The 26,248-nt window shown below is 58.1% G+C and overlaps 1 protein-coding gene across 1 annotated transcript; it reads right to left on the bottom strand.

The window, feature by feature from the left end:
• Positions 1-3,303: 3,303 nt before the first annotated feature.
• Positions 3,304-24,741, bottom strand: FRMD8 (FERM domain containing 8). The gene is made up of 11 exons (XM_042905136.1): positions 24,592-24,741; positions 24,220-24,304; positions 22,783-22,950; positions 18,752-18,853; positions 18,336-18,394; positions 18,038-18,204; positions 15,797-16,021; positions 13,554-13,677; positions 12,467-12,610; positions 8,342-8,546; positions 3,304-5,137 (listed from the first exon to the last, which is right to left on the bottom strand). Exons 2-11 carry the CDS (start codon positions 24,302-24,304, stop codon positions 5,019-5,021), a joined length of 1,398 nt encoding a protein of 465 aa, XP_042761070.1. The 5' UTR covers positions 24,592-24,741; the 3' UTR covers positions 3,304-5,018.
• Positions 24,742-26,248: the final 1,507 nt, after the last annotated feature.

The following is a 26,248-nucleotide window of genomic DNA, read 5'->3' as shown; positions in this document are numbered from 1 at the left end:
GACAACGAATGGGGTCTTGGCCTTCCCAGGGAGAAAGATCTGATCCCGGGGGAAGTCACCTGTCCAGGGTGAGAAGCTTGGGTGAAGGGAATGTGGGCTGGGCGGGGGGGGGGTGGGGGTGGGGGTGGGTTGTTGAGAAGCCAAGGTGGGGAGGGGGTTAAAGAGTGCCGAGCCAAGCCCCCCGGGTGGGGAGATGGTGGGGTATGTTCTAAAAACAAGTGGAGGGGCACCTGGGTGGCTGTGGGTTAAGCATCCGGCTCTTGATTTCAGCTCAGGTCCTGATCTCACAGTTCACGAGTTTGAGACCTGCGTCAGGCTCTGTGCTGACAGCGTAGAGCCTGTTTGGGATTCTCTCTCCTTCTTTCTCTGCCCCGCTCCCACTTGCGTGCACGCTCTCTCTTTCAAAATAAAAACAAAAGCTTTATTTATTTAGTTAAACAAATTTTTTTAAAGTTTATTTATTTTTGTGAGAGAGACAGAGTGTGAGCCGGGGCGGGGCAGAGAGACAGAGGGAGACACGGAATCCGAAGCAGGCTCCAGGCTCTGAGCTGTCAGCACACAGCCCAAAACGGGGCTCGAACTCATGAGCCACGAGATCACGACGTGAGCCGAAGTCAGACGCTTAACTGACTGAGCCACTCAGGTGCCCCCCAAACAAAAAAAGTTTAAAAGCAAGTGGGGCCAGTATCTCTGGGTGGGCAGAGACCAATCTAGGATTTGTGTGGACTATAGCTTATGAAGTTTAGGTTTTAGTTTTAGTTTCTGAAGGTCCCTTCAGAAAAATAATCTTTAAATCCTACTTCTGCATATTTTACAAAACCCCTGAACACGCTGATAGGCCCTCTCAGAGCCTTAGGAGGGAGGGCCCTGACGCTTGGCCTTCATTCATTCCAGATGGCAGGCTCTGGGCAGGCCCTCATCTGTGTGCAGAAGATCTGGGATGGAGGGGAGAGGTGGGGGGCGGTAGGGGGGTGGGAGGGTGGAAGGACGCGGCAGAGGCCCTGCTGTTCATGTTGCCGTCCTCACCATCCAGTCAGGTGTTGCTGGCCCCCTGCTCGGAGCAGGGACTTGGGCTGGTGCCACCTCAGGGGGATGCGTAACCCAAGACCCATGGGGGACACAGAGGGAGAGCACTACACAGTGTGGGCAGATGCCTGAGTGGAAAAAAAGGGGGCAGAGCGCCTCCCAGACCGGGAAGCCGACTTCCAGGGGAACTTCCGGCAGCCGCCTTGCCAGGCAGAGCCGCGCTCCCCAAGGGGATCTGGTTCTCAGCTGGGCTCCCTCCCCGGGCCCCTCTTTGGTCATCTCAAGGGTGCCTGGAATTGGGATCACAGGCTCGGAGCCAAGCCCTCAGAGCATGGAAAGGCCTCCCCGGCAGCCAGCCTCTCCCTCTCCTCCCGCCGGGTCCCGTATAGGTCACAGGGGGCGGTTTGTAAGGGTCAGCCGGCCCGGGGGTGGAGGGGGACACATAGCGTAGGGTGGACAGCGTCCTCTCCTGCTGTCGTGCGCGGTGGCTACAGAGGGAGCACAGAGGCCCTTCTGTGAGGGCCAGCCCGCTGATGGCTGAAGCGGTATGCGGCTCTGGGGGGTGGGGGGGGGGGCACATTCTGAACTTAGGCCCGTGAACCAGCTGGAGAACTGGCGGTGGTCCTGGAAGGGGGTCCCCCAGTCAGCTTGAGCCTGCCCACGGACAGGCAGCCGCTGCTGCTCGCCAGGCCACCGGTGCAGGGTGTGGGACGAGGCCTGGTCGGAGACGGCAGAGGAGGCAGACGTGGCGGGCCCGGAGCACGAAGTGGTGCAGGGCTGTGGCGGGAGGGGCGGCGCGGCAGGCAGAATAAGGTCCCTCCAAGATGTCTGTGTCCCGGTCCCCCGAGCCTGCGAGTGTTAGGTTATGTGGCAAAGAGGGGTGCCAGGTGCTAGTCAGCGGCTGTTGACAGGGAGATGAACCCGGATTGTCCACACTGGCTCGGTGTGATCACACGGGCCCCTAGACCTTGTGAGGGGAGAAGAGAGAGATGTGAGGACCCCGCATGGAGGAAGGAAGGGGCCACCAGGCAAGGAGAGCAGGCTGCCTCCAGAAGCTGCAAAAGGCAAGGAAAACGGCTTCTCCCCTAGAAGCCCCAGAAGCAATGAGGCCCTGTCGATACCTTGACCTTAGTCCAGTGAGACTCATTTCGGACTTCGGGCTACAGAACCGTGAGGTGATGAATGTGTGTGGTTTTCAGCCACTAAGGTTATGCCCATTTGTCACAGCGGCCGCAGGAAACGAATACAGGTGGCAAGGGCTGACGGGCCCGGGAAAGAGGAAGGGGCTCCAGGCGGGCCAGGCTCCAGGCCGTTGGTACCCCCTCGCCCACCAGAGTGGGGGTGTCCGCGCTGTCGGCAGGCCCTGGCCTCTCGGGTGGATCCTGTTCTCCCTGCCGGTGTCCAGACGTGTGACTTGTAGAGACGAAAATAGCTAACACCCATCAAGTGCCTAGTCATCGCCAGACCCTCAGGCACCCCAACAACCCTCTGAGACGGGTACTATTATGATGGCCTTCTTAAAGGGCAGGGAGTGGAGGCTCCCGGAAGTGCCCACAATCGTGCATCGTGCTGCCCTTGCCAGATGGCGGGCCTCACGGAGGAAGGCGGGATAGGGGAGGGGCCCTAGTCCCAGGACCTCACGGCCACAGAGACACGTGACTTGCTCCTTCTGGCTCCCAACCCGCTCAGGTGTGAACTCCAAACCCCACACGGTGCTCACCCTCCGGGGCCAAAGCCCGTGGGCGCCCACGACAGGACCTGTGGCAAACAAACCACTTCCTGGCGAGGCCTGGGGCACGAGGCATCCTCGGGGTGGGCACAAAAATCACCCCAAAAACCTCCTGGGTTCTCTGGCCTCTCGGCTAGGCACTGGTGTCCAGACCGTGCCCTCAGCCCCAACCCCGAGGAGTGAAGAGGAGCGGGAGGGCAGGGGTCTGACAGGCCATGGCAGTATGGCTTAGGCCATGAGGGACAGGGGACAAAGGCCTGCTCACCATCGGTGCTTCGTTCCCCTGCCTCCCTGCAGACCTACCTCCTTGGCTCCCACCATGAACCACCAAACCCCTCCTGGACCTTCTTACCCTGGGAGTCCCTGGCCAGCCACCGACACTGGAAAACCTCACTCTGGGTTCTCCATCGAATTCCACTCTGCAGCCCAGAGAGCTGCATACCTTGACACGTATTTAATAAAAAGCAAACATGCAGCCTATAATCAACTCGCAGGCTGTACTTAACACACTCCTGTTGTTTCATAACGTGAACCACCCAGAGTTTGCTGGAAATTCATTTATTATTAATAAGTCACATGATACAAAAGAATGAGAATATTCAAAGGGCACTTGGTGAAATACTGCTTTGTCCCAAAGGCCAGGCAGAAAAGGTCACGTCACAAGGGATGCTCAGAGAACAGCAGAGGGGCCGAACAGTAAAAACAAGTAATGGGTCCACACCCGCCCCTCGCAGCCAGACCAGCAGATAAACATTCACCTGGGTCAAAACAGCGAGTGGGAAGAGATAACCAGATGGCTGCGTGCCGGGCTGCCGGGCAGCCACTCAGGTCCAGTGATTCCAGGAGGGGAGATAAGATGTTCTCTGGCTGGGACATTCCAGAAGGCTCGGATACCTATTTATTATAACAAGCGACACAAGTCCCTACTGCCGGAGGCAAGCCCCCCTCAGAACATCTGGAGTGTGCAAAAGCCACCAAAAGGAAGAGGAAGTGAGTGGGCTCCACCCCTGGAGCCAAGTTCACGTTTCCTCTGCCCGGGCTCTCCAGGGGAGGGGAGAACAAGGCCGAGCCCAGTGCTCCGCTGGGCCTGCCTCTTCCCCGAGGGAAGTCCCAGCAAGCGCCGTGAGAGCCATGGAGCCACCACGGAGGAGCCGAGGGGCTGGGAAGGCCCTCTGCTAGCCTGGCTCCTCTGGGAGAAGACAGGAACGTGAGGCAGGGGAAAAGCCACACCCAGTGCCGCATCCAGCCTCCCTACAATGTCCCTGCAAAGATGAGACCAGCTCGCACGGGACATCCTCGCGCACAGGCCACCCCAAAGGGTCACGCGGATGGACACCGTGGCGCCGTCTTGAAGGAAAGCCAGTAGCTCTGAGGTTGGCGGGAGCGTTCTCTCAAGTTGCCCCCAGAGGTCACAGGCTTCGCAGAACTAAAGCAGATGAAAAAGGAGCAAAACCAAACCCTGAAGCCCAGGGTGGTTGGGAGCCTGTCCAAGTGTGCAGTGTGGGTCTGGCGGCGTGTTGGTCACAGGACGGCCACCTCCCGGCACAGCGTTGTCACCAAAGGCTGGCAAAAAGGCATTTTCCTTCCGGTCAGAGGGTGTCCTGGCACAAGGGGCCTGAGTGAGGGGCACAGAATGCCCCCTGAGCCAGGCCCTGCCTGGCTCCCTCTAGTTTCATCCGGCAAGGGAGGGTATGGGTGAGGGGCCTCGCCTTCTCTGTTCCTCCTGTGGTTCAATGCACGAGGGCCCCTTCCCGCCCAAAGAGCCATGCCCAGACTGGCAGCAGGTTGCGGGGCGGGGGGGAGGGGGGGGGTGCGGCAGAAGGAATGCAGGGATGTGGTCACCAAAGTCCAGGGAAGAGACCAAAGACACACACTGGATCTACAGGTCCCGAACCCTATTCATCGGCCACCTGCCATCAGAGCCGCCACTGAGGACTTCAGAGCAGGGGACACTGTCCATCTCGAGAGGGGCACGAAGACAAGTCCCTGGCTGGGGGGAGGCGGCCAGAGCCTCCTCAGATGCTCCTGAGACGGAAGTGGGGCCGAGTCCAGGGGAAGTCCAAAAAAGACCCTGCAGGAGCCCCCGGCCAGCTCCGCGCAGCCCGCGTCCCATCCCAGGCACAGAAGCCACTTCCTCCCGCTCGAGGTGGCCCTCTTGCCCGACGCCAGAGCCGCAGCCTGGTCCCGCCCCTCGGGGAGAAGGGCCCTCGGCCAGGCCCCAGGGGGCCTCCGGGTGCCACCCCCCCGCCTGGCGCCGCTGCCCTCAGCCCTGCTCCAGGCTGTCAGCGGGCCGCACCACGGTGTAGCTCCCCTGGCCCACGGACAGCTGCCGGCTGAAGAAGGACGTGGTGCGCTTCGGTTTCACCCGCTTGATCTGCTGACCTATCAAGGAACAAGAGGACCGCGCTGAGGGAGGGCTCCCCGGGGTGGGCTGGTCCGCGCCCCCCGGGAGCCTGGATTCCGGCTCCAGGGCCTGGCTCCTTCCAGAGCCGGTGCAGACCCAGTCCCCCTCACCGCATCCACCAACTGTCTGAGCCTCAGTCCCGGACCCCAGCTCTTCTGCCCACGATGGGGAGGGCGGGGAGTGCGGCCAGCCTTGCAAATCGGAGGCCGTTTCGGGTTTTCATTTGATGCTGGGCCAGCTGTGCTGTCTGAGGAGCTTTTGTTAAACCCAGTTCAAGAACAGACCAAAGAGGGGCCCCTGGGTGGCTCAGTCGGTTAACGTTCGACCTCAGCTCGGGTTGATCTCACGGTTCGTGAGTTCGAGCCCCGCATCAGGCTCTCTGCTGTCAGTGCGGACCCTGCTTCGGATCCTCTGTCCCCCTCTCTGCCACTCCTCTGCTTGCGCTCTTGCTCTCTCTTTCTCTCAAAAATAAACAAAAGAACAGACCAAAGAAACAAAACACCTACAACACAGACAACTGGTTCGAGGTGAACCTCGACAAGACAGAAAGAATTCTTACAAGTTAGAATTTCAGGCCAGGTGACCAAGGTCAACACCAACTGTCACAAGTCATGTTGATAATGCACCTTTGATGTGATGTGATAAAAATGGCACTTTTTACCTCTGTGATCTCCCTCCCCAGCCCACAGCTCCTGCCTAATCACGAGGAAAACATCAGGCAAATTCCAATAACACGGCATCCTACAATATCCCCACAGAGTCGTCCTCAAAACTGTCAACGTCATCAAAAACAAGGGAAATCTGAGAAGCTACCACAGCCCAGAGGTGCCTACAGAGACACGAAGCTAAGTGTAGTGTAGTGTCTTGGATGGGATCCTGCCACCTTGAAAAGGGACATTAGGTTAGAATGAAGGACTTTAGGGGCACCTGGGTGGCTCAGTCGGTTGAGCGTCCGACTTCAGCTCAGGTCATGATCTCGCATTTGTGAGTTCGAGCCCCACGTCGGGCTCTGTGCTGACAGCTCAGAGCCTGGAGCCTGTTTCAGATTCTGTGTCTCCCTCTCTCTCTGACCCTCCCCCGTTCATGTTCTGTCTCTCTCTCTCTCTCTCTGTCAAAAATAAACATTAAAAAAAAAAAAGAAAGGTTTTAATAATAATACTGTGTCAGTATTGGCTCGTTAATTATTAACAAACATACCACATTAACATACGATGCTAACTAAAAAAAAAATCAAGCAACGAAAGAAAAATAGACAACAGAAATGAACAATAATCCAAGCACATAAAAACGGTCCAACTTCACCGATATTCAAATACCAACCCAAAAAGGTCTCTTTCGGTGTGACAGAGAGGGGGTGGAGGCCCGTGCGCGCTGTCTACTGGGAGGGGCGCAAGCGGGCACGCGGTCTGATACCGCAACGCCGTCTCTAGGAATTTGTCCCAAGGAATCAGTTTGGATTCTAAGCAAGGATTTAGCCACAGCTACATTGTTTGTAGTGGCTCACAACTGGAGATAACGGTCATGTCCCACACCAGGGAGCTGGGTGACAGTGCCTGCTGGCCATTCCAAGGAAGACTACAATGGGGGAAACAGTTACGTTATTGAAAAATTATTTTGCTGTTTCTGATTATAAAAGATGACGTGCTTGGGGCACCCGGGTGGCTCATCAGTTAAGTGTCCAACTTCGGCTCAGGTCATGATCTCACCATTTGTGAGTTCGAGCCCCGCGTCGGGTTCTGTGCTGACAGCTCGGAGCCTAGAGCCTGCTTTGGATTCTGCCTCTCCCTCTCTCTTTGCCCCTCCCCCGCTCATTCTCTGTTTCTCTCAAAAAAAAAAAAAAAAATACAAATTAAAAAAAAATGACATGCTTCGTGTAAAAAATGTAGGGGTGCCTGGGTGGCTCAGTCAATCAAGCATCCGACTCTTGGTTTTGGCTCAGGTCACCATCTCACAGTTTGTGAGTTCAAGCCCCGCATTGGGCTCTGCACTGACAGTACAGAGCCTGCTTGGGATTCTCTCTCTCTCCCTTTCTCTCTGCCCCTCCTGCGCTTGCTCTGTCTCTCAAAAATAAATAAACTTCAAAAAAGTTTTTAAAAAATGATGTGCCTGTCATAAAATATGTAAATACTGCAAAGACGCACAAAGAAAAAGCAAAAGTTACAACAATTCACCACCAGGGCTGGCACATCCCCCTCCTCCTGCACACGGATGCAGTCTTACGTGGGGCTCTCCTATTACCTGATTTTTATTACTTGGTCTTATTTTGTGAACATCTTGCCATTTATTAAAATTTTTTTAACGTTTAATTTTTGAGAGAGAGAGAGAGAGAGGCAGAATGTGAGCAGCGGAGGGGCAGAGAGAGAGAGAGGGAGACACAAACCGAAGCAGGCTCCAGGCTCTGAGCTGTCAGCACAGAGCCTGATGTGGAGCTCAAACCCACAAGTCGTAAGATCGTGACCTGAGCTGAAGTTGGATGCTCAACTGACTGAGCCACCCAGGTGCCCCGACATCTTGCCATTTAAACGTAGATCTTTGTTATTGCGTTTAAAATCTTCTTATTTTGGAATAAAACCAGATTTATCGAGAAGTTGCAAAGATAATCATACAAAGAGTTCCCATTTGCCCTCATCTGGCTTCTCCTGAGGCTGGCGTCCTCCGTCGCCGTCTCACATTTGCCAAAACTAAAACATAAACCCCAGTACGATATGATGAACTGAACGACATACTTCGGGACTTCCGCAGTTTCCTTATAAACATCCTCTGTCTGCTCCAGGGCCCGGACTGGGACATCACCCTGCACTCAGCCCTCTTTTTTACCAGCTGCCCTGATTCTACTGGATGTGGCCCCCTTGTTTCTGTCCCCACACCGAACTAACCGACATCGGTCACTTCTAGTTTGTCACTTCTGGACACTGCTGCAGGGAACATCTGTGGACGCAACAGTGACAGGGCCAGAAAAGGACTCTCCCGCCAGGGCCCCAGAGGCCCCCATTCCCAATCGCAGAGCTCACAAGATGCGACCCTCACCCAGCTTCACTCCTTCTCCCGTTTAGGTCCCTGGCAACTGGACCCTACCTCGCTGTTCCCGGGGCTCCCCGGGGCTCCCCGTGGCGCGCATATGTGCATGTGCACGCGCGTGTCGTGTGTGCGTGTGCACGTCGTGTACGCGTGCGCATGCTCACCTTCCTCCACGTAGTCGATGGTGGAGAGATGCTGGAGGCGGCTGCACACCACGCTGCCCTGCCTCTGCAGCTGCGGGCGCTGAGCAGAAGATGGCAGGGAGCTGGCGGCCGAGGGCGGGCCGGACACAGTCTCCTGGGGGGCGGCGAGCTCTGAAGTCTGGTTCAGCTCAATGCAGTACTCGATGAGGCCGCTCATCAGCTCAGCCTGGGGGGGAGAAAGGGGCCACCCTGAGGCCTGGGCGGTGAGCCGTGGCCCAGGACACGGCCTTCCCACACTCTGCAGGGCGAGACGGATAAGGTGGACGGGCCCCTGCCTTCTGCTGGGGGAGGCCGATGCGGAAACAAACACCATTTACATAATAAAGGAAGGGGGGGTCAGGTGCTCTGTGGGCAGAGGGACAGGGGAGGCATCCACCTGGGGTGACTTCGGAGGTCAGTCCTGGAGGATGAGTAGGGGTCCCTGTCTCAGGTCTGGGAGGTGGGCTGGGCGAGAAAGAGCATTCTAGGCAGGAAGGCCGAGTGCCATGGGTGGCAGCAGTCAGGCCAGATGGGAAAGAAACTCAGCTGCGCGGAGACGATAAGGAAGGCAGGAAGAGGGCTCAGGCAGGGCGTCCTGGGTGGAAGGAACAGAGGGAGTTGTCGGAGAGAAGAACCTGCAGGCCCATGAGGAAGGCGGCGGTGGTCAGGTCACAGGGCTGAGGGTGGGGGACGCCCTCTGAGCACGTTCTTCAAAGGCGACACCTTCTCAACCAATTTTAAATATAACGCACGTTGACATAAAAGGTGAAGAGACCAGGTGTCAGTGAGCACAGAACAGACACCATGTGATGGGGACGCCAGGGGTCTGATGGGTCCACAGACAGCCAGCCGTCAGCGGGTGCAGTCCCTCGGTTAGACAACACCCTCACCGAGTGCCTGCCCCGTGCGAGGTCTACTATAGGCAGTGGGACACAGCAGGGACCGAGGAGGACCGAATGCCTGCCTCGTGCTCCCAAGAAGAGCACCCACAAGGGGTTGGGGGTCAGGGGCCAAGGGGATGGCCCCCCGCTGACAGAACAGCGGCCTGGCACCTGTGCCCGCACGGTGCAGCCAGAGGCCTCCCTGGAGCAACACACCCCGCCCTGGGGAGGGGGGCAGGGCAGGAACCGCTGCCTCGGCTCAGAAGGAAAAGCCGGCATCCATTCTCCACGCCTGCCTCCTTTTCTCATGCAAAGATTGGCTGGTGAGTGGGAGGGCAGCCAGTGGGGATAGAGGACACGGGGCTGTAAGCACAACAGGGAAGCCCTCAAAGTTCCCTGGAACAGAACCTCAATCACAGCGTGATGCTTCTGAGGTCCAGGGAGCCTGCCATTAAAACGACCCCACATCTGACCAAATTAATATCCATTCAGGATAAAGCCTGACCAGTAACAGAAGGGACTATTAGCCTTCCTCGACCTAATAGCCTTCCTCGACCAGATGGGGGTGTCTGTGAAAAACCTGCAGCTAACACCATACGTATTTCGAGCAAGACCAAACATACTCCCGCCCAAGGTCAGGAGCAAGCCAGGATGTCTGCTCACACCTACTCAACACTGTACTGGAAGTCCAGGAGTGGAATCAGTCAAGACAAACAGAGGCACACACACTGGAGGGTCAGAATACAACCGCCCCTATTACACATGACATGACTGTCTACAGAGGAAACCCCAAAGAATCTGCAACAAAACTATTAAAACCAGCGAGTGAATTTAACAAAGTCGCAGGATATATGAGTGTGTAGATAACACAATCAATTGTATTTCTTTTTTTTTTTTTTCTTTTAGAGAAAGAGTGAGCACAGGAAAGGGGCAGAGGGAGAGAGAGAGGATCTTAAGCAGGCTCTAAGCTCAGCAGCGCCCGATGTGGGGCTCGATTCCACAACCCTGGGATCATGACCTAAACTGAAATCAAGGGTCAGACAGATGCTCAACCTAGGTACCCAGGTGCCTCCAAATCAACTTCTACATACCACAATGAACCGAAAATTGATATTTAAAGAGGGGATGTTTGCCTCTCCCTTTTTCTTCTTCCTGTTGTGGAGCATGTAGATGTGATAGCTGGAGTTGAAGCAGTCATCCTGGACCATGAGGTAAATTTAAGAGAAGAGAATATGCGTGGTGGAGAAAGAAAGTTAAAGGACTCTGAGTTCACAATAACAGATCTGGACTGCCTACCTATAATGTTACGTGAGAGAACAAGAAATTTTTTTATGTTCCAAAAAAACAAATAAATAAAAATAAATAAAAAAGTACCATCTAGGGTAGCACCAAGGAAAGAAAGAAAGAAAGAAAGAGAAAGAAAGAAAAAAAAAAAAAGACAACCTTAAGGATAAATATAATAAAAGATGTACAATATCTCTATGCTGACAACTATAAAATATTAGTGAAAAGAAATCAAAGCCAAATAAAGGGAGATGTAGAAATTATTGGCCTGGAAGATTTAGGATGTTAATTCTCTCCAAAATTAATCTACACATTCAATGGAATCTTAATCTAAATCTCAGAAGACTTTTTTGGGGGGAGGAAGGGAAACAATCAACAAGCTTTTCCTGAAATTTATATGGAAATGCAAAGGAACTGGGATAGTCAAAAACAATTTTGGAAAAGAACAAAGTCCTAGAAATCATACCACCCGATTTCAAGTTTACTATTAAGTTTCAGTCATCAGTACGGTGGGATTATTAGTGAAAGACAAACACATAGATCAAGGGCACAGAACAGACAATCCAGAAATAGACCCACACACACTTGGCCAACTGAATTTCAACAGAGACACAGGGCAATTCAATGAAGACAGGGTAGTCTTTTCAACAGATAATGCTGGAACAAAAAGAAAAAAAAAGAGAGAGAGAGAGAGAGAGAGAGAGAGAGAGAGAGAGAGAGAATGTTGACCTATACATCACACTTCATGTAAAAAATTAACTTGAAATGGAGGGACAGGGAGCGGCAGGCACACATCTGCGTGACGGCTGTGGACGGCTTGGCAGTGTCTCCTCAAGTGAGCGTGTGCTGACCTGGGGGCCCAGCCATCCCACTCCCAGGGGGACGCCCACGTATGCGCACAAAGCACACGCACGACAGCGATCACGACAGCGTTGCTGGCAACAGTCCCAAACGGGAAATCCAAGTGTCCGTCAGCAATGGGTGGGAAAGTCAAGGCTGGGGAATGTGGACGATGGGACATCGGAGAGCCTCTCCAAAAGATCAAGCCACTGCCACCTGCAGGGGGGACAGAGCTCACAAACACACCACTGAGCAGAAGAAACCAGACAGAAGAGAACAAACTGAGGGAGCCTGTGCCAGAAGGTTCAAAAACAGGCAGAAAGACTCGAGGGTGAAACAAGTCAGGATGGGGGGCGCCCTTGCTGGGAGGAGGCTCGAGGGTTCTCCTGGGGTCCTGGTTCTTTTTCGCAATCTGAAAGGTGTTATGTGGGTTTATTTTCAGAAAACCCGTTGAGCCATACACTTAGGATTTGGTAACTTTTCTCTACAGATGATACAATAACGCATTTGCTTTGAAAAGGGGTCTAGCCTAGTGATGTAAAAATGACAGAATCATCAGCAGAAGTGGGGACAGTCGTGTATGCAAAGCCGCGAGAGGGAAGACTTTGTGATGCTATAGGCCAGGGGGTCAGAGGAGCCACTGCAGGGGACAGGAGTGGCCAAGAGTTCACAGTCAAGCTGAGCCGGGGACGGAGGACAGCCATCTGTGTACTGGGGGTGGCAAGGCAGAGGCCACTGGGCTCGCAGCAGGGAGGTGCAGGGATGAGGGCCGTGTGCACAGAGTGAAACAAAGGTGCCGAGGGGCCTTCGCCCCGCCACGCCCACTTCTCCTCTGAGAGCACCCAACTCCCAGGGGGCCTCGAGGACTGGAGCCAGTGCCGGCCGGTCACACAGCCACAAGCCCAGCGTGGCATCTGCAAACCGGGCCTCTGACTCGCAAGAGTGGCTCTGGCTCAGCTGACGTCAGCTCCCCTGGTCCCCAGGCGCTCGGCAGCCCTCTCGCCTCCTTGTCAGCCAGCCCGGAGCCTCCAGTAGCCTGGGACCCCTTGAGCCCAGGCTACCCCACCCCGACCTCGCCCCCCGTGCAGGCAATGCCCACTACCTGCTTGGAGTAGATCTTGAGCAGCCTGTTGACCGGGGTGCCCTCGTTGTCCCCATCGAACTCTAGCCACAGGACAGACTCCTCCTCCTCGGGAGAGGTGTGGTCCCACGACAGCTCCTGGAAACGCAGGCCCAGCAGGACGTGCTGGCCAGCGGGAGACACAGAGCTTGGATTCTCGGAGCCGAGTCCATTCCCCCACCCCAGCCTGCTCACGTGACACCAGGAGGGGACGCCTGGCCAGGCTATTTATCCCCAAGGCTGAGTCTAAATTCCTGTATGAGTTTCTCGGAGGAGTCCCCGCTTTCATCAAACCCTCAAAGGGGGTTGTGGTCTGGGGAGGCTGAGAGCCCCTGACCCATGGCACTACTCACCAGCCGGTCAAGCCCCTGACAGTTGGGGCAGTCACGTGGGGGAAGGGGTGGGGGGTAGGAGGGCTTTTCCATGAGATCAGCTGGGTAGCGTCTCAGCAGGCCGAGCTGGGCTCTGGGCCCAGCATACTTGGGCACAGGTGCCCAGGAGGGGCTGGGGTCCCTCTCTGGGGGTAAGTCACCCAAAACTTTTCTGCTGGCTTAGGAGAGACTCTGGCCCAAGTGCAGAGAAACTGCCCCACAGGGCAGGATGCCGACACCACCATCTACGCAGGGAACCAACCGACAGCCTGTGCCAAATACAGGGGAAGAAGCCCGACTCTGGCAGCCGGAGAGGGCTTCTAGTCATGAGGCTTTTCTGGAAAACCAATAGCTAGTCTCCAGCCATTGGTCCGGCAGAGTGGCCAGGCCAGGCCAGACCCCCTCCACCCAGAGGCTTTAATCCCAGCCCCAGCCTCCCCTTTCCTTAGCTGCCCTCCTGCCTAGCGTGCTGACAGAAAAGCTGACCTAGAGCAGACCCCAAGGAAGCTCCCAGGATGACACTGGAAGCCCCAGGGACCGTCCGAGGGGGAGGGAAGCCACACAGGCCATCCAGTCTGCCTCCGGGCCAACCACCAGCCCGCGAGAAGCAGGAAGGCCCGCGTGAGCACCCCGTGCCCTCTCCAGTGAGGCTCCCTGCTCCCCCAACCCAGGTCCCACCCTGGAGAAGCTGGAGGTACCTTCTCCCTGCTGTCGATGACATGCACGCCCTCCAGACTGATGGCCACCACCACCGGCTTTCGCCCGCCCCGGTGCAAAAAGCCCTGGGCCGGCTTGTCAACCTCACCATGGAAGAAGGCACACCTGGGAAGGGGAACTGCCATTAGCCAGTCACCTCCCGCACCAGGAACAGACTGTCTGGGGTCACCCTCCTCAATGCTCTGGCCAGGCCCTGCCCTGGGCATATGAGAAGTTTAAGCCATTTTGGTGACCGACGGTTAAATGGAAACCTGCCCCTGGGGAGGGAGAAACAGAGAGGGGGTGGGAGGGAGGCTTCCTGGGGGTGGTGGCATCTGCACTGGCCATACAAGACAGGAGGGCTTGAACAGGCAGGGGGAGGAGAGGAGCGTCACAGAGAAGGGCAGGCACCTCAGACGGAGAGAAGAGTGTGAACCTGGGGGTGGGACAGAGGAGGCTACGTCCGGGGAACCGCCAGGAGGGGATGGGGCTGAGGCTGTTGGCAGCTGCCAGGCCGTATCAGGTTGGGAGAACTCCGCTGCCCACGGTCTGTCAGACCAAGACCCTTCAGCAGCAGTGGGGTCAAGTTGCACCTGCTCGGGGTCATGAGGAGACAGGGGCCACTCAGGGAGGCTTCAGGGCTTGACACGGGGAAGGGGAAAAGGTATAGTGGCCTTGGCACACCAACTCACTGAGCCGCCACCCTCTCCCCCTGCCCCGCCACGTCCTTCCCTCTCCTACGTCTGCCTGGCCTGCCTCCTCCTCGCACCAGGCGAAGCCAGAGCCCTTGCTGAGTCCCACTCTCTGTGACAGCCTGCACCCTCGCTCCGGGACTGGCCTGGAGACAAGCACGTGCTTCTCTGGGCCCTGAGAGCAGCCTTGCTCCTGTCCCTGCTCCTGGAAGACTTCTACAGGTTCAGCGGATGGCTGGGACTCCTACCTCACTGAGGACACGGAAGCAACCAGAAGCAGCCACTTGGCTACCCTCATCTCAGTTTCTCACCCTCTGTCGGATCAGCCTGATCTGTACACACACATTCGCTCACCATAAAAATTAAAAGCCTCTGCCCCCGCATCCACCCATAAAGGCTGCATCTCTGGACTCCACTGCACAGCACCGACCCCTGAAGGGGCCAGCCATACCCGCTGTCTCCTGTCTCTTCTCACTCTCCTCCACCCGCTGCCACCCCCACGATGCTGAAACCAAGGTCAACCATCAACCACCCAGGGCACGTTGAATCCGACCCGGAAGCGGTAGCGTGCGACGCTTGGTCACTTCCTCCTCCCTGACACTTCCCTCTGCCCGGCTCGTAGAGACCCACCCGCCCGCCTCGCCGTCCCGGGGCCTCCTTGCGCCTGTCCACTTGCACCTCCTTGGCCAGGTCTTCAGGCTCCAGGTTTCAAACCGCCCAGATGCTGATGCTCACCAATGACTACCCGACTCTAGACTCAGAAACCTAACTGCCCGCCCGGAATCGCCAGCTGGGTATCTAGCGAGGATCTCAAAATCAACATGTCCAAATCCAAACCCCCAAACGTTCCCCAACCCGCTCCGTGGCACGGTCCCGTCTCGGCTGATGACCCCATCGTTCATGTGCTCACGCCAGACACCTGGAATTCTGCCTCCTCGCCTTCATCCGTCCCACTGTCCGTCTGTCTAGCAAATCCTGTCGACCGTACCCTCAAACACCCCGGCATCTGACCGCGTCTCACTTCCTGCGTTATTACCAGCCAGCCTGACCCGTATCTCCCCTTCGGGGCACGGCCACACTGTCCTCGCCGGTCACCCGGCTGCCGCTCGTGCCACCTGAGGTCTCTACTTCTGCTGCTGTCTGACTTCCCACTGGAAAGGCGGCCTCACCAGGCAGGGCCCGCGTCTCTCTGCTCACCGAGGTATCGCCAGCGCCTCGATCGCTGGCACGCAGCAGGTACCCGAGAGCCACCGACCACTGTTGGTGGCGTGAGAGAACCGGCCACGCGCAAGGTCCGCGGGCCCAGCGGCCAGGTGACCGTGGCGGGTGGAAGGAGGGTCGCTGCCCGGCCTGGGACAGGTGCAAGGGGAGGACAGGGGTCCGGCTCGGTCCCCGTGGGGCCCGAGACACGCCCCACGTGAGGACAGAGTTCGGCGGGCGCAGAGGTGGGCACCCTGGCAGGCCGTGCAGACTGTTGGGCTGTCAGGGGAGGGGACAGCAGAGGCCCCGTGGCCGTGGCTGCCCGTGACGATGACAGCCAGGGGGTCGCTCACCCGTAAAAGGGCAGCTCGTGGCTCTTGAGGAGGTAGGCACGGTAGTGGGTGCTGAGGGAGGCCCCGCGCCCGCTGTCACCGCCGGCCGCTTCCTTCACCTTGCAGTAGGCGTTCAGCAGGCCCTGCTCCCCCGGCCCCGCCTTGGCCCCGCGGCCCCGGAGGGCAGCAAAGAGCCCGTGGCCCCGCTTGCAGAGGTGGGCGGGGAGGAAGGAGTCCAGCTTCTCCCTGCAGAGGAAGGAAGTGGGGGGCTCAGTGGGAGGCGGGGCTCCGGGGCGGGGGCCTGGCCAGAGGTGCCGAGGTCCTCGGGGTGCAGCGCGCTCACGGGCAGGGGCAGGCAAGGCCCCGGACGAGGACCGCCAGAGAGCCCACTGCCGTGAGCCCCGCGGCAAGCCTGGCTGGTGACAGGCCTGGAAGACAGGCTGGGACACCAAAGGGGGAGCCGAGACCAGGCCCGCCGCACAGCCAGCCTGTGGCTAGAGGGTTTCGGCGCAGCGTCTGTGTCACTGAGTCAGGAAGGTTTGGATTTCCGAGCTAGTGGAACTTTTACAACCAAAAAACAGGACAGCCAGTGACCTACATATACCTCTCCACGGATTTTCTGCCAAAGAGGGACATAAAAAAAAAAAAAAAAAAATCAACCCACAATCCATCAACACAGGTTCGACAAGAAAAGCTCGCAACCATAAAGAACCTCGGCATAGCCGCACTGTTCCCGCGTCAGGCAGCGCTCTGACCGTGTGGGCTGCGTGCCAGCTGCTCCCAGCTGGGGGCAGCCGGAGGTGTGTCCTCGGGCAGCGAGGACCTTCTCAGAGGCCCAGCTTCCCCAGGGATAAAACGAGGACACCAACCGCTGGTTGCATGGAAGGGCGCCAGCAGGTGCCTGGCACCTAAAAAGTACCGCTGAGGTTGCCATTTTCACCACAGAAGGGAGGGGTCTCTCCTGGGGCTTCTGGACGACCAAACACCCCCCGCCACCCCCCGCCAGCGGGAAGGCTGAGGTGAGGAAGGAGCTCGCGCCGGCCTGGTGGCCAACAGCGGGGCAGTGTGAGAAGGGGTGTCCAGGGGGCCGTCGCCCTTCTCGGGGCTGCTGTGGGCACTTTCGTTGCTCGTGCTCCCGTATCCCATCTTCCAGCGACAACTCTCGCCTGTCATCTGGAAATCCCGCCTCCCCCACACCCGTCCGTGGGGCCTGGGCAGGCTCAGGGCGGGCCCATCAGCGCTCTGGCCACCGTGTCTCCTTTGGTCGGACCTGAGGCTCAGCCAAGGGAAGGGGACGTCAGAGTGAGTCTGAGGGCTCTTGTGGGTCAGGGAAGAGGCCTCTCCCAATACACAACTGGCCTGCCTGAGTGTGAGCTGGCCCAGAGGACACGGGGCCGGGCCAGGAGAACGAGGACAGGCGTCTGGGGATCTAACCGGAGCCTCTGCACCTCTGGATCCATCCAGAGCTGACAAAGTCCCTCAAGTACAAACACTTTGGGTTGCGTAAAGCAGCAGACACTCCCGAGGGGCAGGATCCCTACGGCCACCAGCTCCAGCCAGCTCCGTGGGGAGCCCTCCGGCTCGACTGAGCCAGGTGGTCGCTGTGGGGCCCCAGCTCTTAGTCACCTGGCACAGGGCCCTGTCTCTGCACATCCTCTCCCCCAACACGCCGCCCACTACAGTGCTGGGGTGGGAGGAGTCTGGGGTCTAGGAGCAGGCTGTGCCGAAAGTTCATCTCCACTGGAATTACCTCTAAACCTCAGGACCATTGTCCGTGGAGGTCAGAGTCCGGCCTGGTGTGCTTCTGGGGCACACTCACTCTCACAGCAGAGAGCGCTGCTTCTCGGGAGGGGGTGGGAAGCCCAGAGCCCGCAGGCTGGAGTGCCCGGGGAACGGGATCTCATCCCTGGAGTGCGGAACTAAGCTGGACGGTCACCGGTGACGGGGGTCGGTCCCCGGAAGAACCAGCTCACCTCCTTCCTGACCTCAAATGGAGGCTCCACCCTCATGCACGCCTGGGAGCTCCTCTCACAGGTGTCACTTCACCCAAAGCTCCCACTTCTCAGGCCCTTCAGCCCAGAGCAGACGAGGAAAAGGAGGCTCAGAGGGGTAGGGTGAGTTGCCCAAGGTCACACAGCGTCGGGGCCAGCCCCAGGGGGCCTACGCCTCCCGACTCCAGATCTTGTCAGGTCACCCGCAAGCAGGGCTCCAGGACGACCCTCCCCACCCCGTGCCCCCGCCCCAGGTCCCACGGGCCCTCACCTCACGGCACAGGCAGTGGGCTGGCCAGGCTGGTAGGGGCCGAGCTGCACGCGGCACACCAGGGCGCCCAGGGCCTCGCAGTCCTCCACGTCACATGGGTACCGTGCGGCCAGCACGTTGCCTTTGGCCTCCTCATAGAGCAGCCGCAGGACCTCCTCGTCGTGGATCTGTGGGCCGGTGCGGGACGGAGGGGCTGCTCAGCTGGGGCGGCACACCAGTGTCCAGGGGTCTGCGGACAAGGGGAGGCCGGACACAGGGCCCCAGGGACGGGGGCACCGCCTGGCGCTCACCGCCTCACCTGGAGCTCCCGCCGCTTTGGGAAAAACACGTTCCTTCGGAACTGCAGGGAAGGCTCATCTGGGGAGAGAGGCTGGGGTCACCGCCCGGCTCCCCGGCTCGGCCCGGCCCGGCCCTCTCCCCTGACAGGCCTAGTGCCCCCCTCACCCACCACGACAGACAAAGCCAGAGGGCTGTCCAGAGACTGGGAGGCTGGCTTGTCTCAATGCGCTTGCTGACCCCCGGGGCCACCCCCCTCCTGGGTTCCCCTCAAGGATCCTGCAAAAGCTGGTTAGTGAGGCCCAAAGGCCCAAGGGGCTGCCCTCCCTGGCCCCCGGCACAGTCTGCCCCCCACCCCTCCACACCAAGGATCTTCCCCTGGAAGGAGTGGCCGAAGGTGCCTGGGAGAGATGCGGGCCAGCGGGCAGCGGCACTGACCCATGGCCACATCGTCATCGGGGGCGTCGGTAAAACGCAGCAGCAGTTCTGGCCACTGGCGGCCCAGCTTGTAGGGCTGGTGCTTGGGCTTCAGCTGCACCTCTGCGGGATGAGAGGGGAAGCGGCTGTGAGTGTGGCCTCTGACCAGTACGACTGTCACCCGCGAACGAAGGCGACGACGATGGCCTTCGTGGCCGGTATTAACTGAGCAGGTACAAGCACCCCGAACCATTTCGAGTGGTTTACGTGCATCTGCTCTGTAAGAACGCTATGCTCGTTTCACTCAGGCAGAGAAATGAGGCACAGAGAGGTTAAGTCACTTGTCCGAAGTCACACAACAGGTGAGAGAGGGTCAGGCTCTAGGCAGCACCAGCCTCTGACTGTTCCCTCCAGCACGAGAGGCGGTGGCCGACAGAAAGCGCCAGAGATGGTGGTCCAGAAGAACCCAGCACTGCCATTAGGAAGCAGAGCCCAAAGCTGATAACTGGGACCCACAGACCCAAGCGGCTGCCCTCTCTTGCCCCTGGCGGAGCCTGGGCTTCCTCCTCTCCAGGCCTCACCTCCAGCATCCTCCCCAGGAACTCTGGCTGACCTTTATTCCATGCCATCCAGCTTGCCCACCTCATTTCCTCCTCACTCCTTCTCCCGCATGGCTCCTGCCATACCGGCCTTCTTCAATAGCTTGAATCTCCCCAGCATGTCGGTGCCTCAGGGCCTTTGTACGCGCTGTTCCTCCAGCCTCAGGCATCCCCCCGCACCGCCCCCCACATGACTGGCTGGCTTGGGTCTCAGTTCAAGCGTGTCCTTCCCCAGACCCTTCACTGAGGCAGCTCCCCTCATCAACTTCCTCCATGCCAACTACACCCTCATGTGGTTGCCTTTACGGTGTTTACCGCTATCTGATGTCACCTCCCTGCCTATGCTCCACTAGCTGCTGAGTCCTCGGGTCACCTGGGCAAGAGCGGCTCTATCCCATTCACTGCTTTACCGCTGGCCCACCGCAGGCCCTCACATGGGTGGACAGAATGGCCAAGTGCATCTCTCGTGGCCCCTTGACTCTGGGCAGCCAGCTGGCCTCAGGGCTTGACACCCCAGGCCAGGAATGAGAAAGCACTTTCACCTTACGCGTCAGTGACCACAGCCTTTGAGAAGTCAGAGGCCACTTCCAAGCCATCAGATGAATGAGGATGGCTGCTGGAGGTAGGGGAGTGGGGAAGTGGCAATATCCGTGCCATCAACTAGCTACTCCTGCCTTCTGACCCTGCTTCTGACCCCTATCTCCTCCCTCATCCCCCACCAGGGGGCTGGGCGCCTTATCCTGCCAGCATGAAGCCAAGGGTCTTTATCTCTGTTCTTTGGGCTTCCATCTGATCCTCGATCTTTTTTTTTTTTTTTTTTTTTTTTTTGGGAGAGAGAGGGCGCAAGTAAGCAAGGGGCAGAGAGGGGAGAGAGAGAAAAGCTGGGTTCACCCAAAGCGGGGCTCGTATTCTCCCGAAGTGGGGCTCGAGCTCACCCGGAGTGGGACTTAAACTCACGAACTGTGAGATCACGACCTGAGCCAAAGTCAGTTGCTTAACCAACTGAGCCACCCAGGCGCCCCCATCTGGTCCCTGATCTTAACACAAAACAGTAGCCAAATCCCCCCAAACTGGTCTCCCTCCTGCTTGCAGCGTCTCCCATCCACCCCTGCATTCAGCTTCCTCACACCCCTTTCTCCTCCAATGTTTCTCAGATACTCAGATTTCCCAGTGGTTCCTTGTCCCTCATTTCCAACCTAGATCCTTGCCCACACCCATCTGCCGCCGCCTCTGCCACACCCAGTGGCAGCGCCCTCTCCCCTCCAAGAAAGGCTCCGTCTTCAACCCTACCCACCCGGCCACTCAGCCTCCACATGCTTTCCACCGGGATGCTCAGAGGATGCCAGAGCCAGAGGGTACAGAGACCATCCACTGAACAGGTGGGAAACTGAAGTCCAAAGAAAGACAGTGCCTGCCCAAGGCCACCAAGAGTTAGTGGCAACCAGGACCACAGCTCCTGCACCACACTTCAGACTGCGAGTTCCCCCAGGGCAGGGACACCTTTGGGCCTGCTTCCCACTGTGTCCCCGGCATTTAGATCACTGGCCGCCACAGGGGTGCTGGGAGGCGGCTCTGGACCTACCTGTGAGGTGACCAAGGTAACTGGCTAGCTGGGACCTCTGGACACACTGAGAGGGAGAGTGGACCGGGGGCAATGGTGCCCTTCCTTCTGTCTACAGCCCAGCCCTGATCTCGAGCTCCAGCAGCTCAGGGGACTCCCGTGATCAGAGCAGGACTACGCTGACCCTGCGGTCCCACACACTTTCAGACAGGACCTTCCTGTCTGGAGGCTTTCACTCGAATGAGACTGATGGTCCCTGGAGCCTGTTCCATGCAGAGTGACAAGGGCACTGAGAAGGACAAACATTCCCCAAACATCCAGCTTGAGGGGTGGCTCCAGCCCACAGCACCCCTCCCCCCTTACAGCCCTGGGGCATTTGTCATAGCTTAACCCACTCTGGGGTTGGGGGGCAGCCAAGGGTTCCGAGGGGCCTGAGTCAAAGAAGAAATGGCCTTTCAGCCTTCCCGAACCCAGCCAGGGAACCAAGTGGGCACTGACTTCATGCTGGGGCCTCTAGCCACCCTCCTCCTGGACAGGGTGGTGCCCCAGGGTGACCCGGGCCGGCCACACAGGCAGCCCATTCATGTTCTTGCGAGGGGGGGGACAGGAATGTGAAGAGGAGGGAGTGGGGGCGGAGGAAGTAGGAGGAGCTGCCCAGCTGCAGGGACAGACAGAGCCTGAGGCGGGGCAGGGGCCAGCCGAAACCCTTGAAACAGACACCGCCAGCTTCCCAAAGATACAAACCAAGGGGCTCGCAGTTTCCACCCACACCCGGAGGGTGGAAAAGGGGGCAGCTGAGCTGGATGGGGAATGGGTGGAGGAGACCTGCCAGCAGGAAGAGGGTGGGCGAGAGTAGCAGCTGGACAGGAAGCTCCAACGGGGCAGGGTGGGGGGTTGGACACAGGACATGGACAGGATGGAGATACACAGGATGGGCACTCCGTCTCCCACTGGTCACTAGAGATTCTCCCTCTGGGGCAGAGGCACAAATCCCACTGGCCTGACAAAGAGGTAACCACTAGGGGCCCTGGGGGACACATCACCTTCTTGCCCCTGTTCCTCTACAAGAAAGGAGAATATTTAAGCTCAGCAGACATGCCTGGCCCTGGCACCTGTTGGGGCACCCTCTCCTTTGGCCTTCTTCCTGTGCGAGCCAGCAGGCCAGGGACCCTATTCAGAGGCCTCAGGGACACCCCCACCCCCCACCCTGCCCCCAGGCCTGAGGATGTGGAGAGCTACCGCCTCCCCACCTTGGGATCTCAGCCTGAAAGGACAGGACACAGGTGGTCATGGACCAGAAACCAAGCAGGGCTGGACACCCCGTGCAGAAAAGTCAAGTTCCCACTCGTCCTGTCCACCCCACCCTCGGGGGTGGCTGCTTCCTTGGCCCACCTTCCTCCCTGCCCCAACGAGGAGGTTGCAGTTCAGAGGCTGGCTGAGGGGGCCCTGTCCAGGCTTCCATTCTGATCTGGGTCCTACCAGTCACTGAACCCACCACTCCAAACCTCACCTTCTTCATCTGTAAGACAGGGCTGGGCCATTAGGGTGAGGAGAGATTCTGCTCAAGAAATGCCAGCTCAGGTTGTGGCATGGACCACATGCTCAGTGAATGCAGATCCCTTCCATCCCTGTCCCCCAGTCCTGATCCTCTTCATGCCCCAGATCCAGCACCAGCGAGGCTGAGGGGCAGGCTTGACCCCTCCTCTGCCACCAGCAGAGAGAGAGTGGGGGCAGAGGATCCAGGTGTCCTAAAAGCGGTGGACAGCTCCAGAACATACAGAAGTCCCACTTTCTCCTGATGTCTGTGGCCAGAGGTTCCGGAAGCTGTCCCCTCCCTACTGGTCATTGCCCTGCCAACCCTCCGGCCTGGGCTTCTGACTGCCAAGCCTTACCCAGCAGAGGGGAGACAAGCCAGAGTGCAAAGACATCCAGGGCGATGTCTGGGAGCTGTAGGACCTCACGGACAGCCCGGTGCAGCTCGTGGGCATTAAGTGAGGGCAGGTTCTCCACGGCCAGGGGCACCACTGTGTCATCCGCCAGGTACACCAGCACGTCAGCTGCTGCAACAACAGAAACTGGGCAGGGTCAGCTGGGCCTGCTACGTAGGCAGAGGCATGCTGACCAGGAACCCTCTACCCCCCTCCACCGGGGCAAGAGCCCCTCTCCCCTGCTGCCCCAATCCCTTAGAATGCCTCTATACTCTAGAGGCAGAGCCCCAGCATCTTCAAGAGACCCTGTGACGAGTGCTGTTAAGGCTTATCTGAGACCCTCAAACCACCCAGAAACACAGCAACTCTGGCCCGGCCCTAACTCCCCACCCTATCTCCCTAGGCTTCTTCCTTGATGGAGAACATTCCACAGGTGAGAACTGAGGCAGAGACAGGCCAAACCCGTCCTGAGATTATAGGAGTTAGTGTATCAGGCTTCGAGGCAGGAGAGTTGGCAACTGGCTATTATCCTCAGGCAAGTAGCTGTCTCTCTCTGGCCCCAGCTAAGATAGAACAGGGGATTCCTAAGGCCACCCCAGGGTAAAGCAAGTTCCAGGGTTCAAGCTCCATAGGATTCTCCAAGCCTCAGGACTCAATACCATGGCCTTCCAGGACAGTTTAACTAGGCCAGGAGAAATATAACCTAAAAAGTTGAGTGTTCACTTGTGTCGGTTTTGTAGGATTCTTATTTGGAGCCTGGTGCCGAAGGGAGACCCTCACTCAAAGACAAGCTGTGAATCCAATGGGGTAAAGCCTATGAAAGGCAGAGGTATAGTTTATCATCAACACACATGAACGTGCGTTTTGGATCTCCAGTCTGTTCTGCCTGTAACAGCTACTTTCTTGCCAGACCATAAAATAATTTCCAGGAGGCTGTGATTCAGACTCACTTTTCAGGTAGGGAAAACAGAGTTAATGCAGGCTCCAGTACCCACTGACTTAACCTCTCTAGGGCCCAATTTCCTTCCTTATAAAATGAAGATAATGATGCCTGCTTTCACCCTGCTGTTTGTGAGAAAGAAATCAAAGAAAGTCAAGGTGGCACTTTCATTCATGAGGTTTCATTTCAATTTCACAGCTATGTAAGATATGCTCATTTTACAAATGAAGAAAGGGAAGTTCAAGAACAGTACCCAACTTGGCCAACAGCCTAGTGACAGAGCCCACGTCCTCTGTCTTCTGTCACTTTTCACACCGCCACAGACCTTATTTGTTAATTACTATATAAGATTCTCTTTAATGAAAGAGATGACAAGCCAGGGCCACTTCCCCAGGGCTGAGACACAAACTGGGTATGGAGATTAGGGGACATGGGTGTGGATGATGGGGACAGGGACCCACCTCGGGCTCCCACGGAGGACACGCTGCTTCGATGGGACCGCTCAGCGGGGCCCGGTTGCCCAGCATTGCCTTCTGTCCCGTCCATCTACACAAGGAAAGAGAAAGAACGGCCACTGGGGGGAGGGAGTGTCCAGGGATGAGGGGACTGGGGAAACTCAAACTCTCACTGAGGAAGGCTGGAGTCCCGGGCTGATCTGCGAAAGTGAACAGCGTTGGCTGGGGGCACCGGTGTGCACACCAGCGGGTCTTCAGCCAACTCAAGCTCGAGGCTGGTGGTCAGGTGCGGGGTCGACTCGCCGGGATGCCCCGGGCAGGGCACGGCGCCTTCCCATCCGCGGTGAGGACCCGCGCAGGGCGTCGCCGCGCTCTCACCTCGCAGGGAGTCAGTGCCCGCCGCTTCAGCCCAGGGTCCTGGTCTAACTCCGACCCCTCCGGTCCGACTCCAGCTCCGAAACCGGGTAAGACTCTGGCACCCGCTCGGGGTCCGGCTACCGGGGCGAGGACGCGGAAGCTGGGGCGGAGGAAGCGCGACGCGCACGGCCCCGCCTCCCAAGCCGCAGGAACCAATGGGAGCCCGGGGCTGCGGCGCACGCGCCCTGCCTGGCGCCGGCGCGCTCTCGCTTCTCACGGGCCCGCGGAAACCTGGGCCTCGCGTGTTTGGTTACGCCCCTGGTCCCCAGGCGGCCGCGCCGCGAAACATCCCCGCCACCAACACGGTGACCGAGGGCAGCGCCCCCCCCCCCCCCCCCCCCGCTCCACGGGCCGGCCCGCTGGCCTGTGACAAGGTGTGGCGAAGGTTCAAGGAAATCAGGAATGGTGACCGAGCTATGGGCAATCACTTGCGCGTGGTTTGGGGCCGGTGCCCTCACTTGTAAAAATGGAGATGCGTCCTGGGACGTGTCAGGGACCCGCACTGTTCTGGGTGTTGCGTAAAGGTGACTCAGGCAGCAGCCTGTACTGCAGCAGCTCCCCCTGGGCCATGAGGGGTTAGGGGCTCTTTGCTGTGGTCAGAAGACTGGGCCCTTGTACGGACTCGGCCTGGACAAGCCCCTTCTCCCCCGGGCCCCAGTTTCCGATCTGTAAAATGAAGAGATTGAACTCAGTGGCCTCCTAGGACTCTCAGGTTATATGCTAGAAACCCAGGCCAGACACACTTGATTTTCCAAGGTGCAGTCACATGAGCCCTCTCTATCTTAGACACACAGCCCGGAGACCTTGAGCCGTTCCCACGCCAGAAAGAGGCACTGGGCCCCTGAAGAGACAGGTGTGAAACCATTATCCCAGGGTCACGTCACCAACATGTCCTGGCAACGCCAGCATGCGTATGCCTGAGGTGTAGCTCTCAGGGAGAAAAACAGGTCCATGGGGCACCTTCCTAAGCCAGAGGAACCAGAAATTGTTCTAACCACAATGGGCTGGGTGATCAGGGATGGGGGGGGGGGTGCGGTGCAAGGGGAGGCGTGGGCTCACCATGCTCTGATTCCTCCCCGCCCCCCGCATTGGGAGGCTGCCCCATCTCCCAACCCAGCACAATTTCCTCAGTATTTGAAACCTCTCTTTACCTGCCCTCCAGGAGCCGCACTGCTGCGCAACTGAGCCCGTTACAACATGTCTTCCTCGCGTGAACTGAGGGCTCACGGGAGCTCAGGTGTGAGCTGGAGAGAAGAGGGCAGTCAGAATGGGCATCTGCCTCCAGGTTCTAAGCTCTGGGACCCTCAGACCAGGACACGATGGTTTGGTGGCCTCCCTAAACCAGTGGGAGCAAAGTGGGACACAGTTCAGTGTGCTTGAGTGCGTACTGGGTGTGGGGCCTGGGCTAGGGCAGGGGGTGGGGGCCAGGGTGAGACACTGCCCCGCCCTCAGGAAGCTTCCGTTCTGGTTGAATTAGGGAGTGGAGGTAGAGAGGGGGAAGAGAGAAGCCCAGAAGAAATGCAGGTTTAAAACTACATAAGATGACGGAATTGCCTTAAGAGCTATAAGGTGCTACAAGCAGGAAGAGAAGGGTCTTCAATTCCTGAGCCCTGCTGGG

The sequence above is a fragment of the Panthera leo genome, chromosome D1 (genome assembly GCF_018350215.1).
Source record: "Panthera leo isolate Ple1 chromosome D1, P.leo_Ple1_pat1.1, whole genome shotgun sequence".
NCBI classification, from domain to species: domain Eukaryota; kingdom Metazoa; phylum Chordata; class Mammalia; order Carnivora; family Felidae; genus Panthera; species Panthera leo.
Note: the sequence above shows the minus strand (reverse complement) of the source record. Positions and strands in the feature narration are given on the sequence as shown.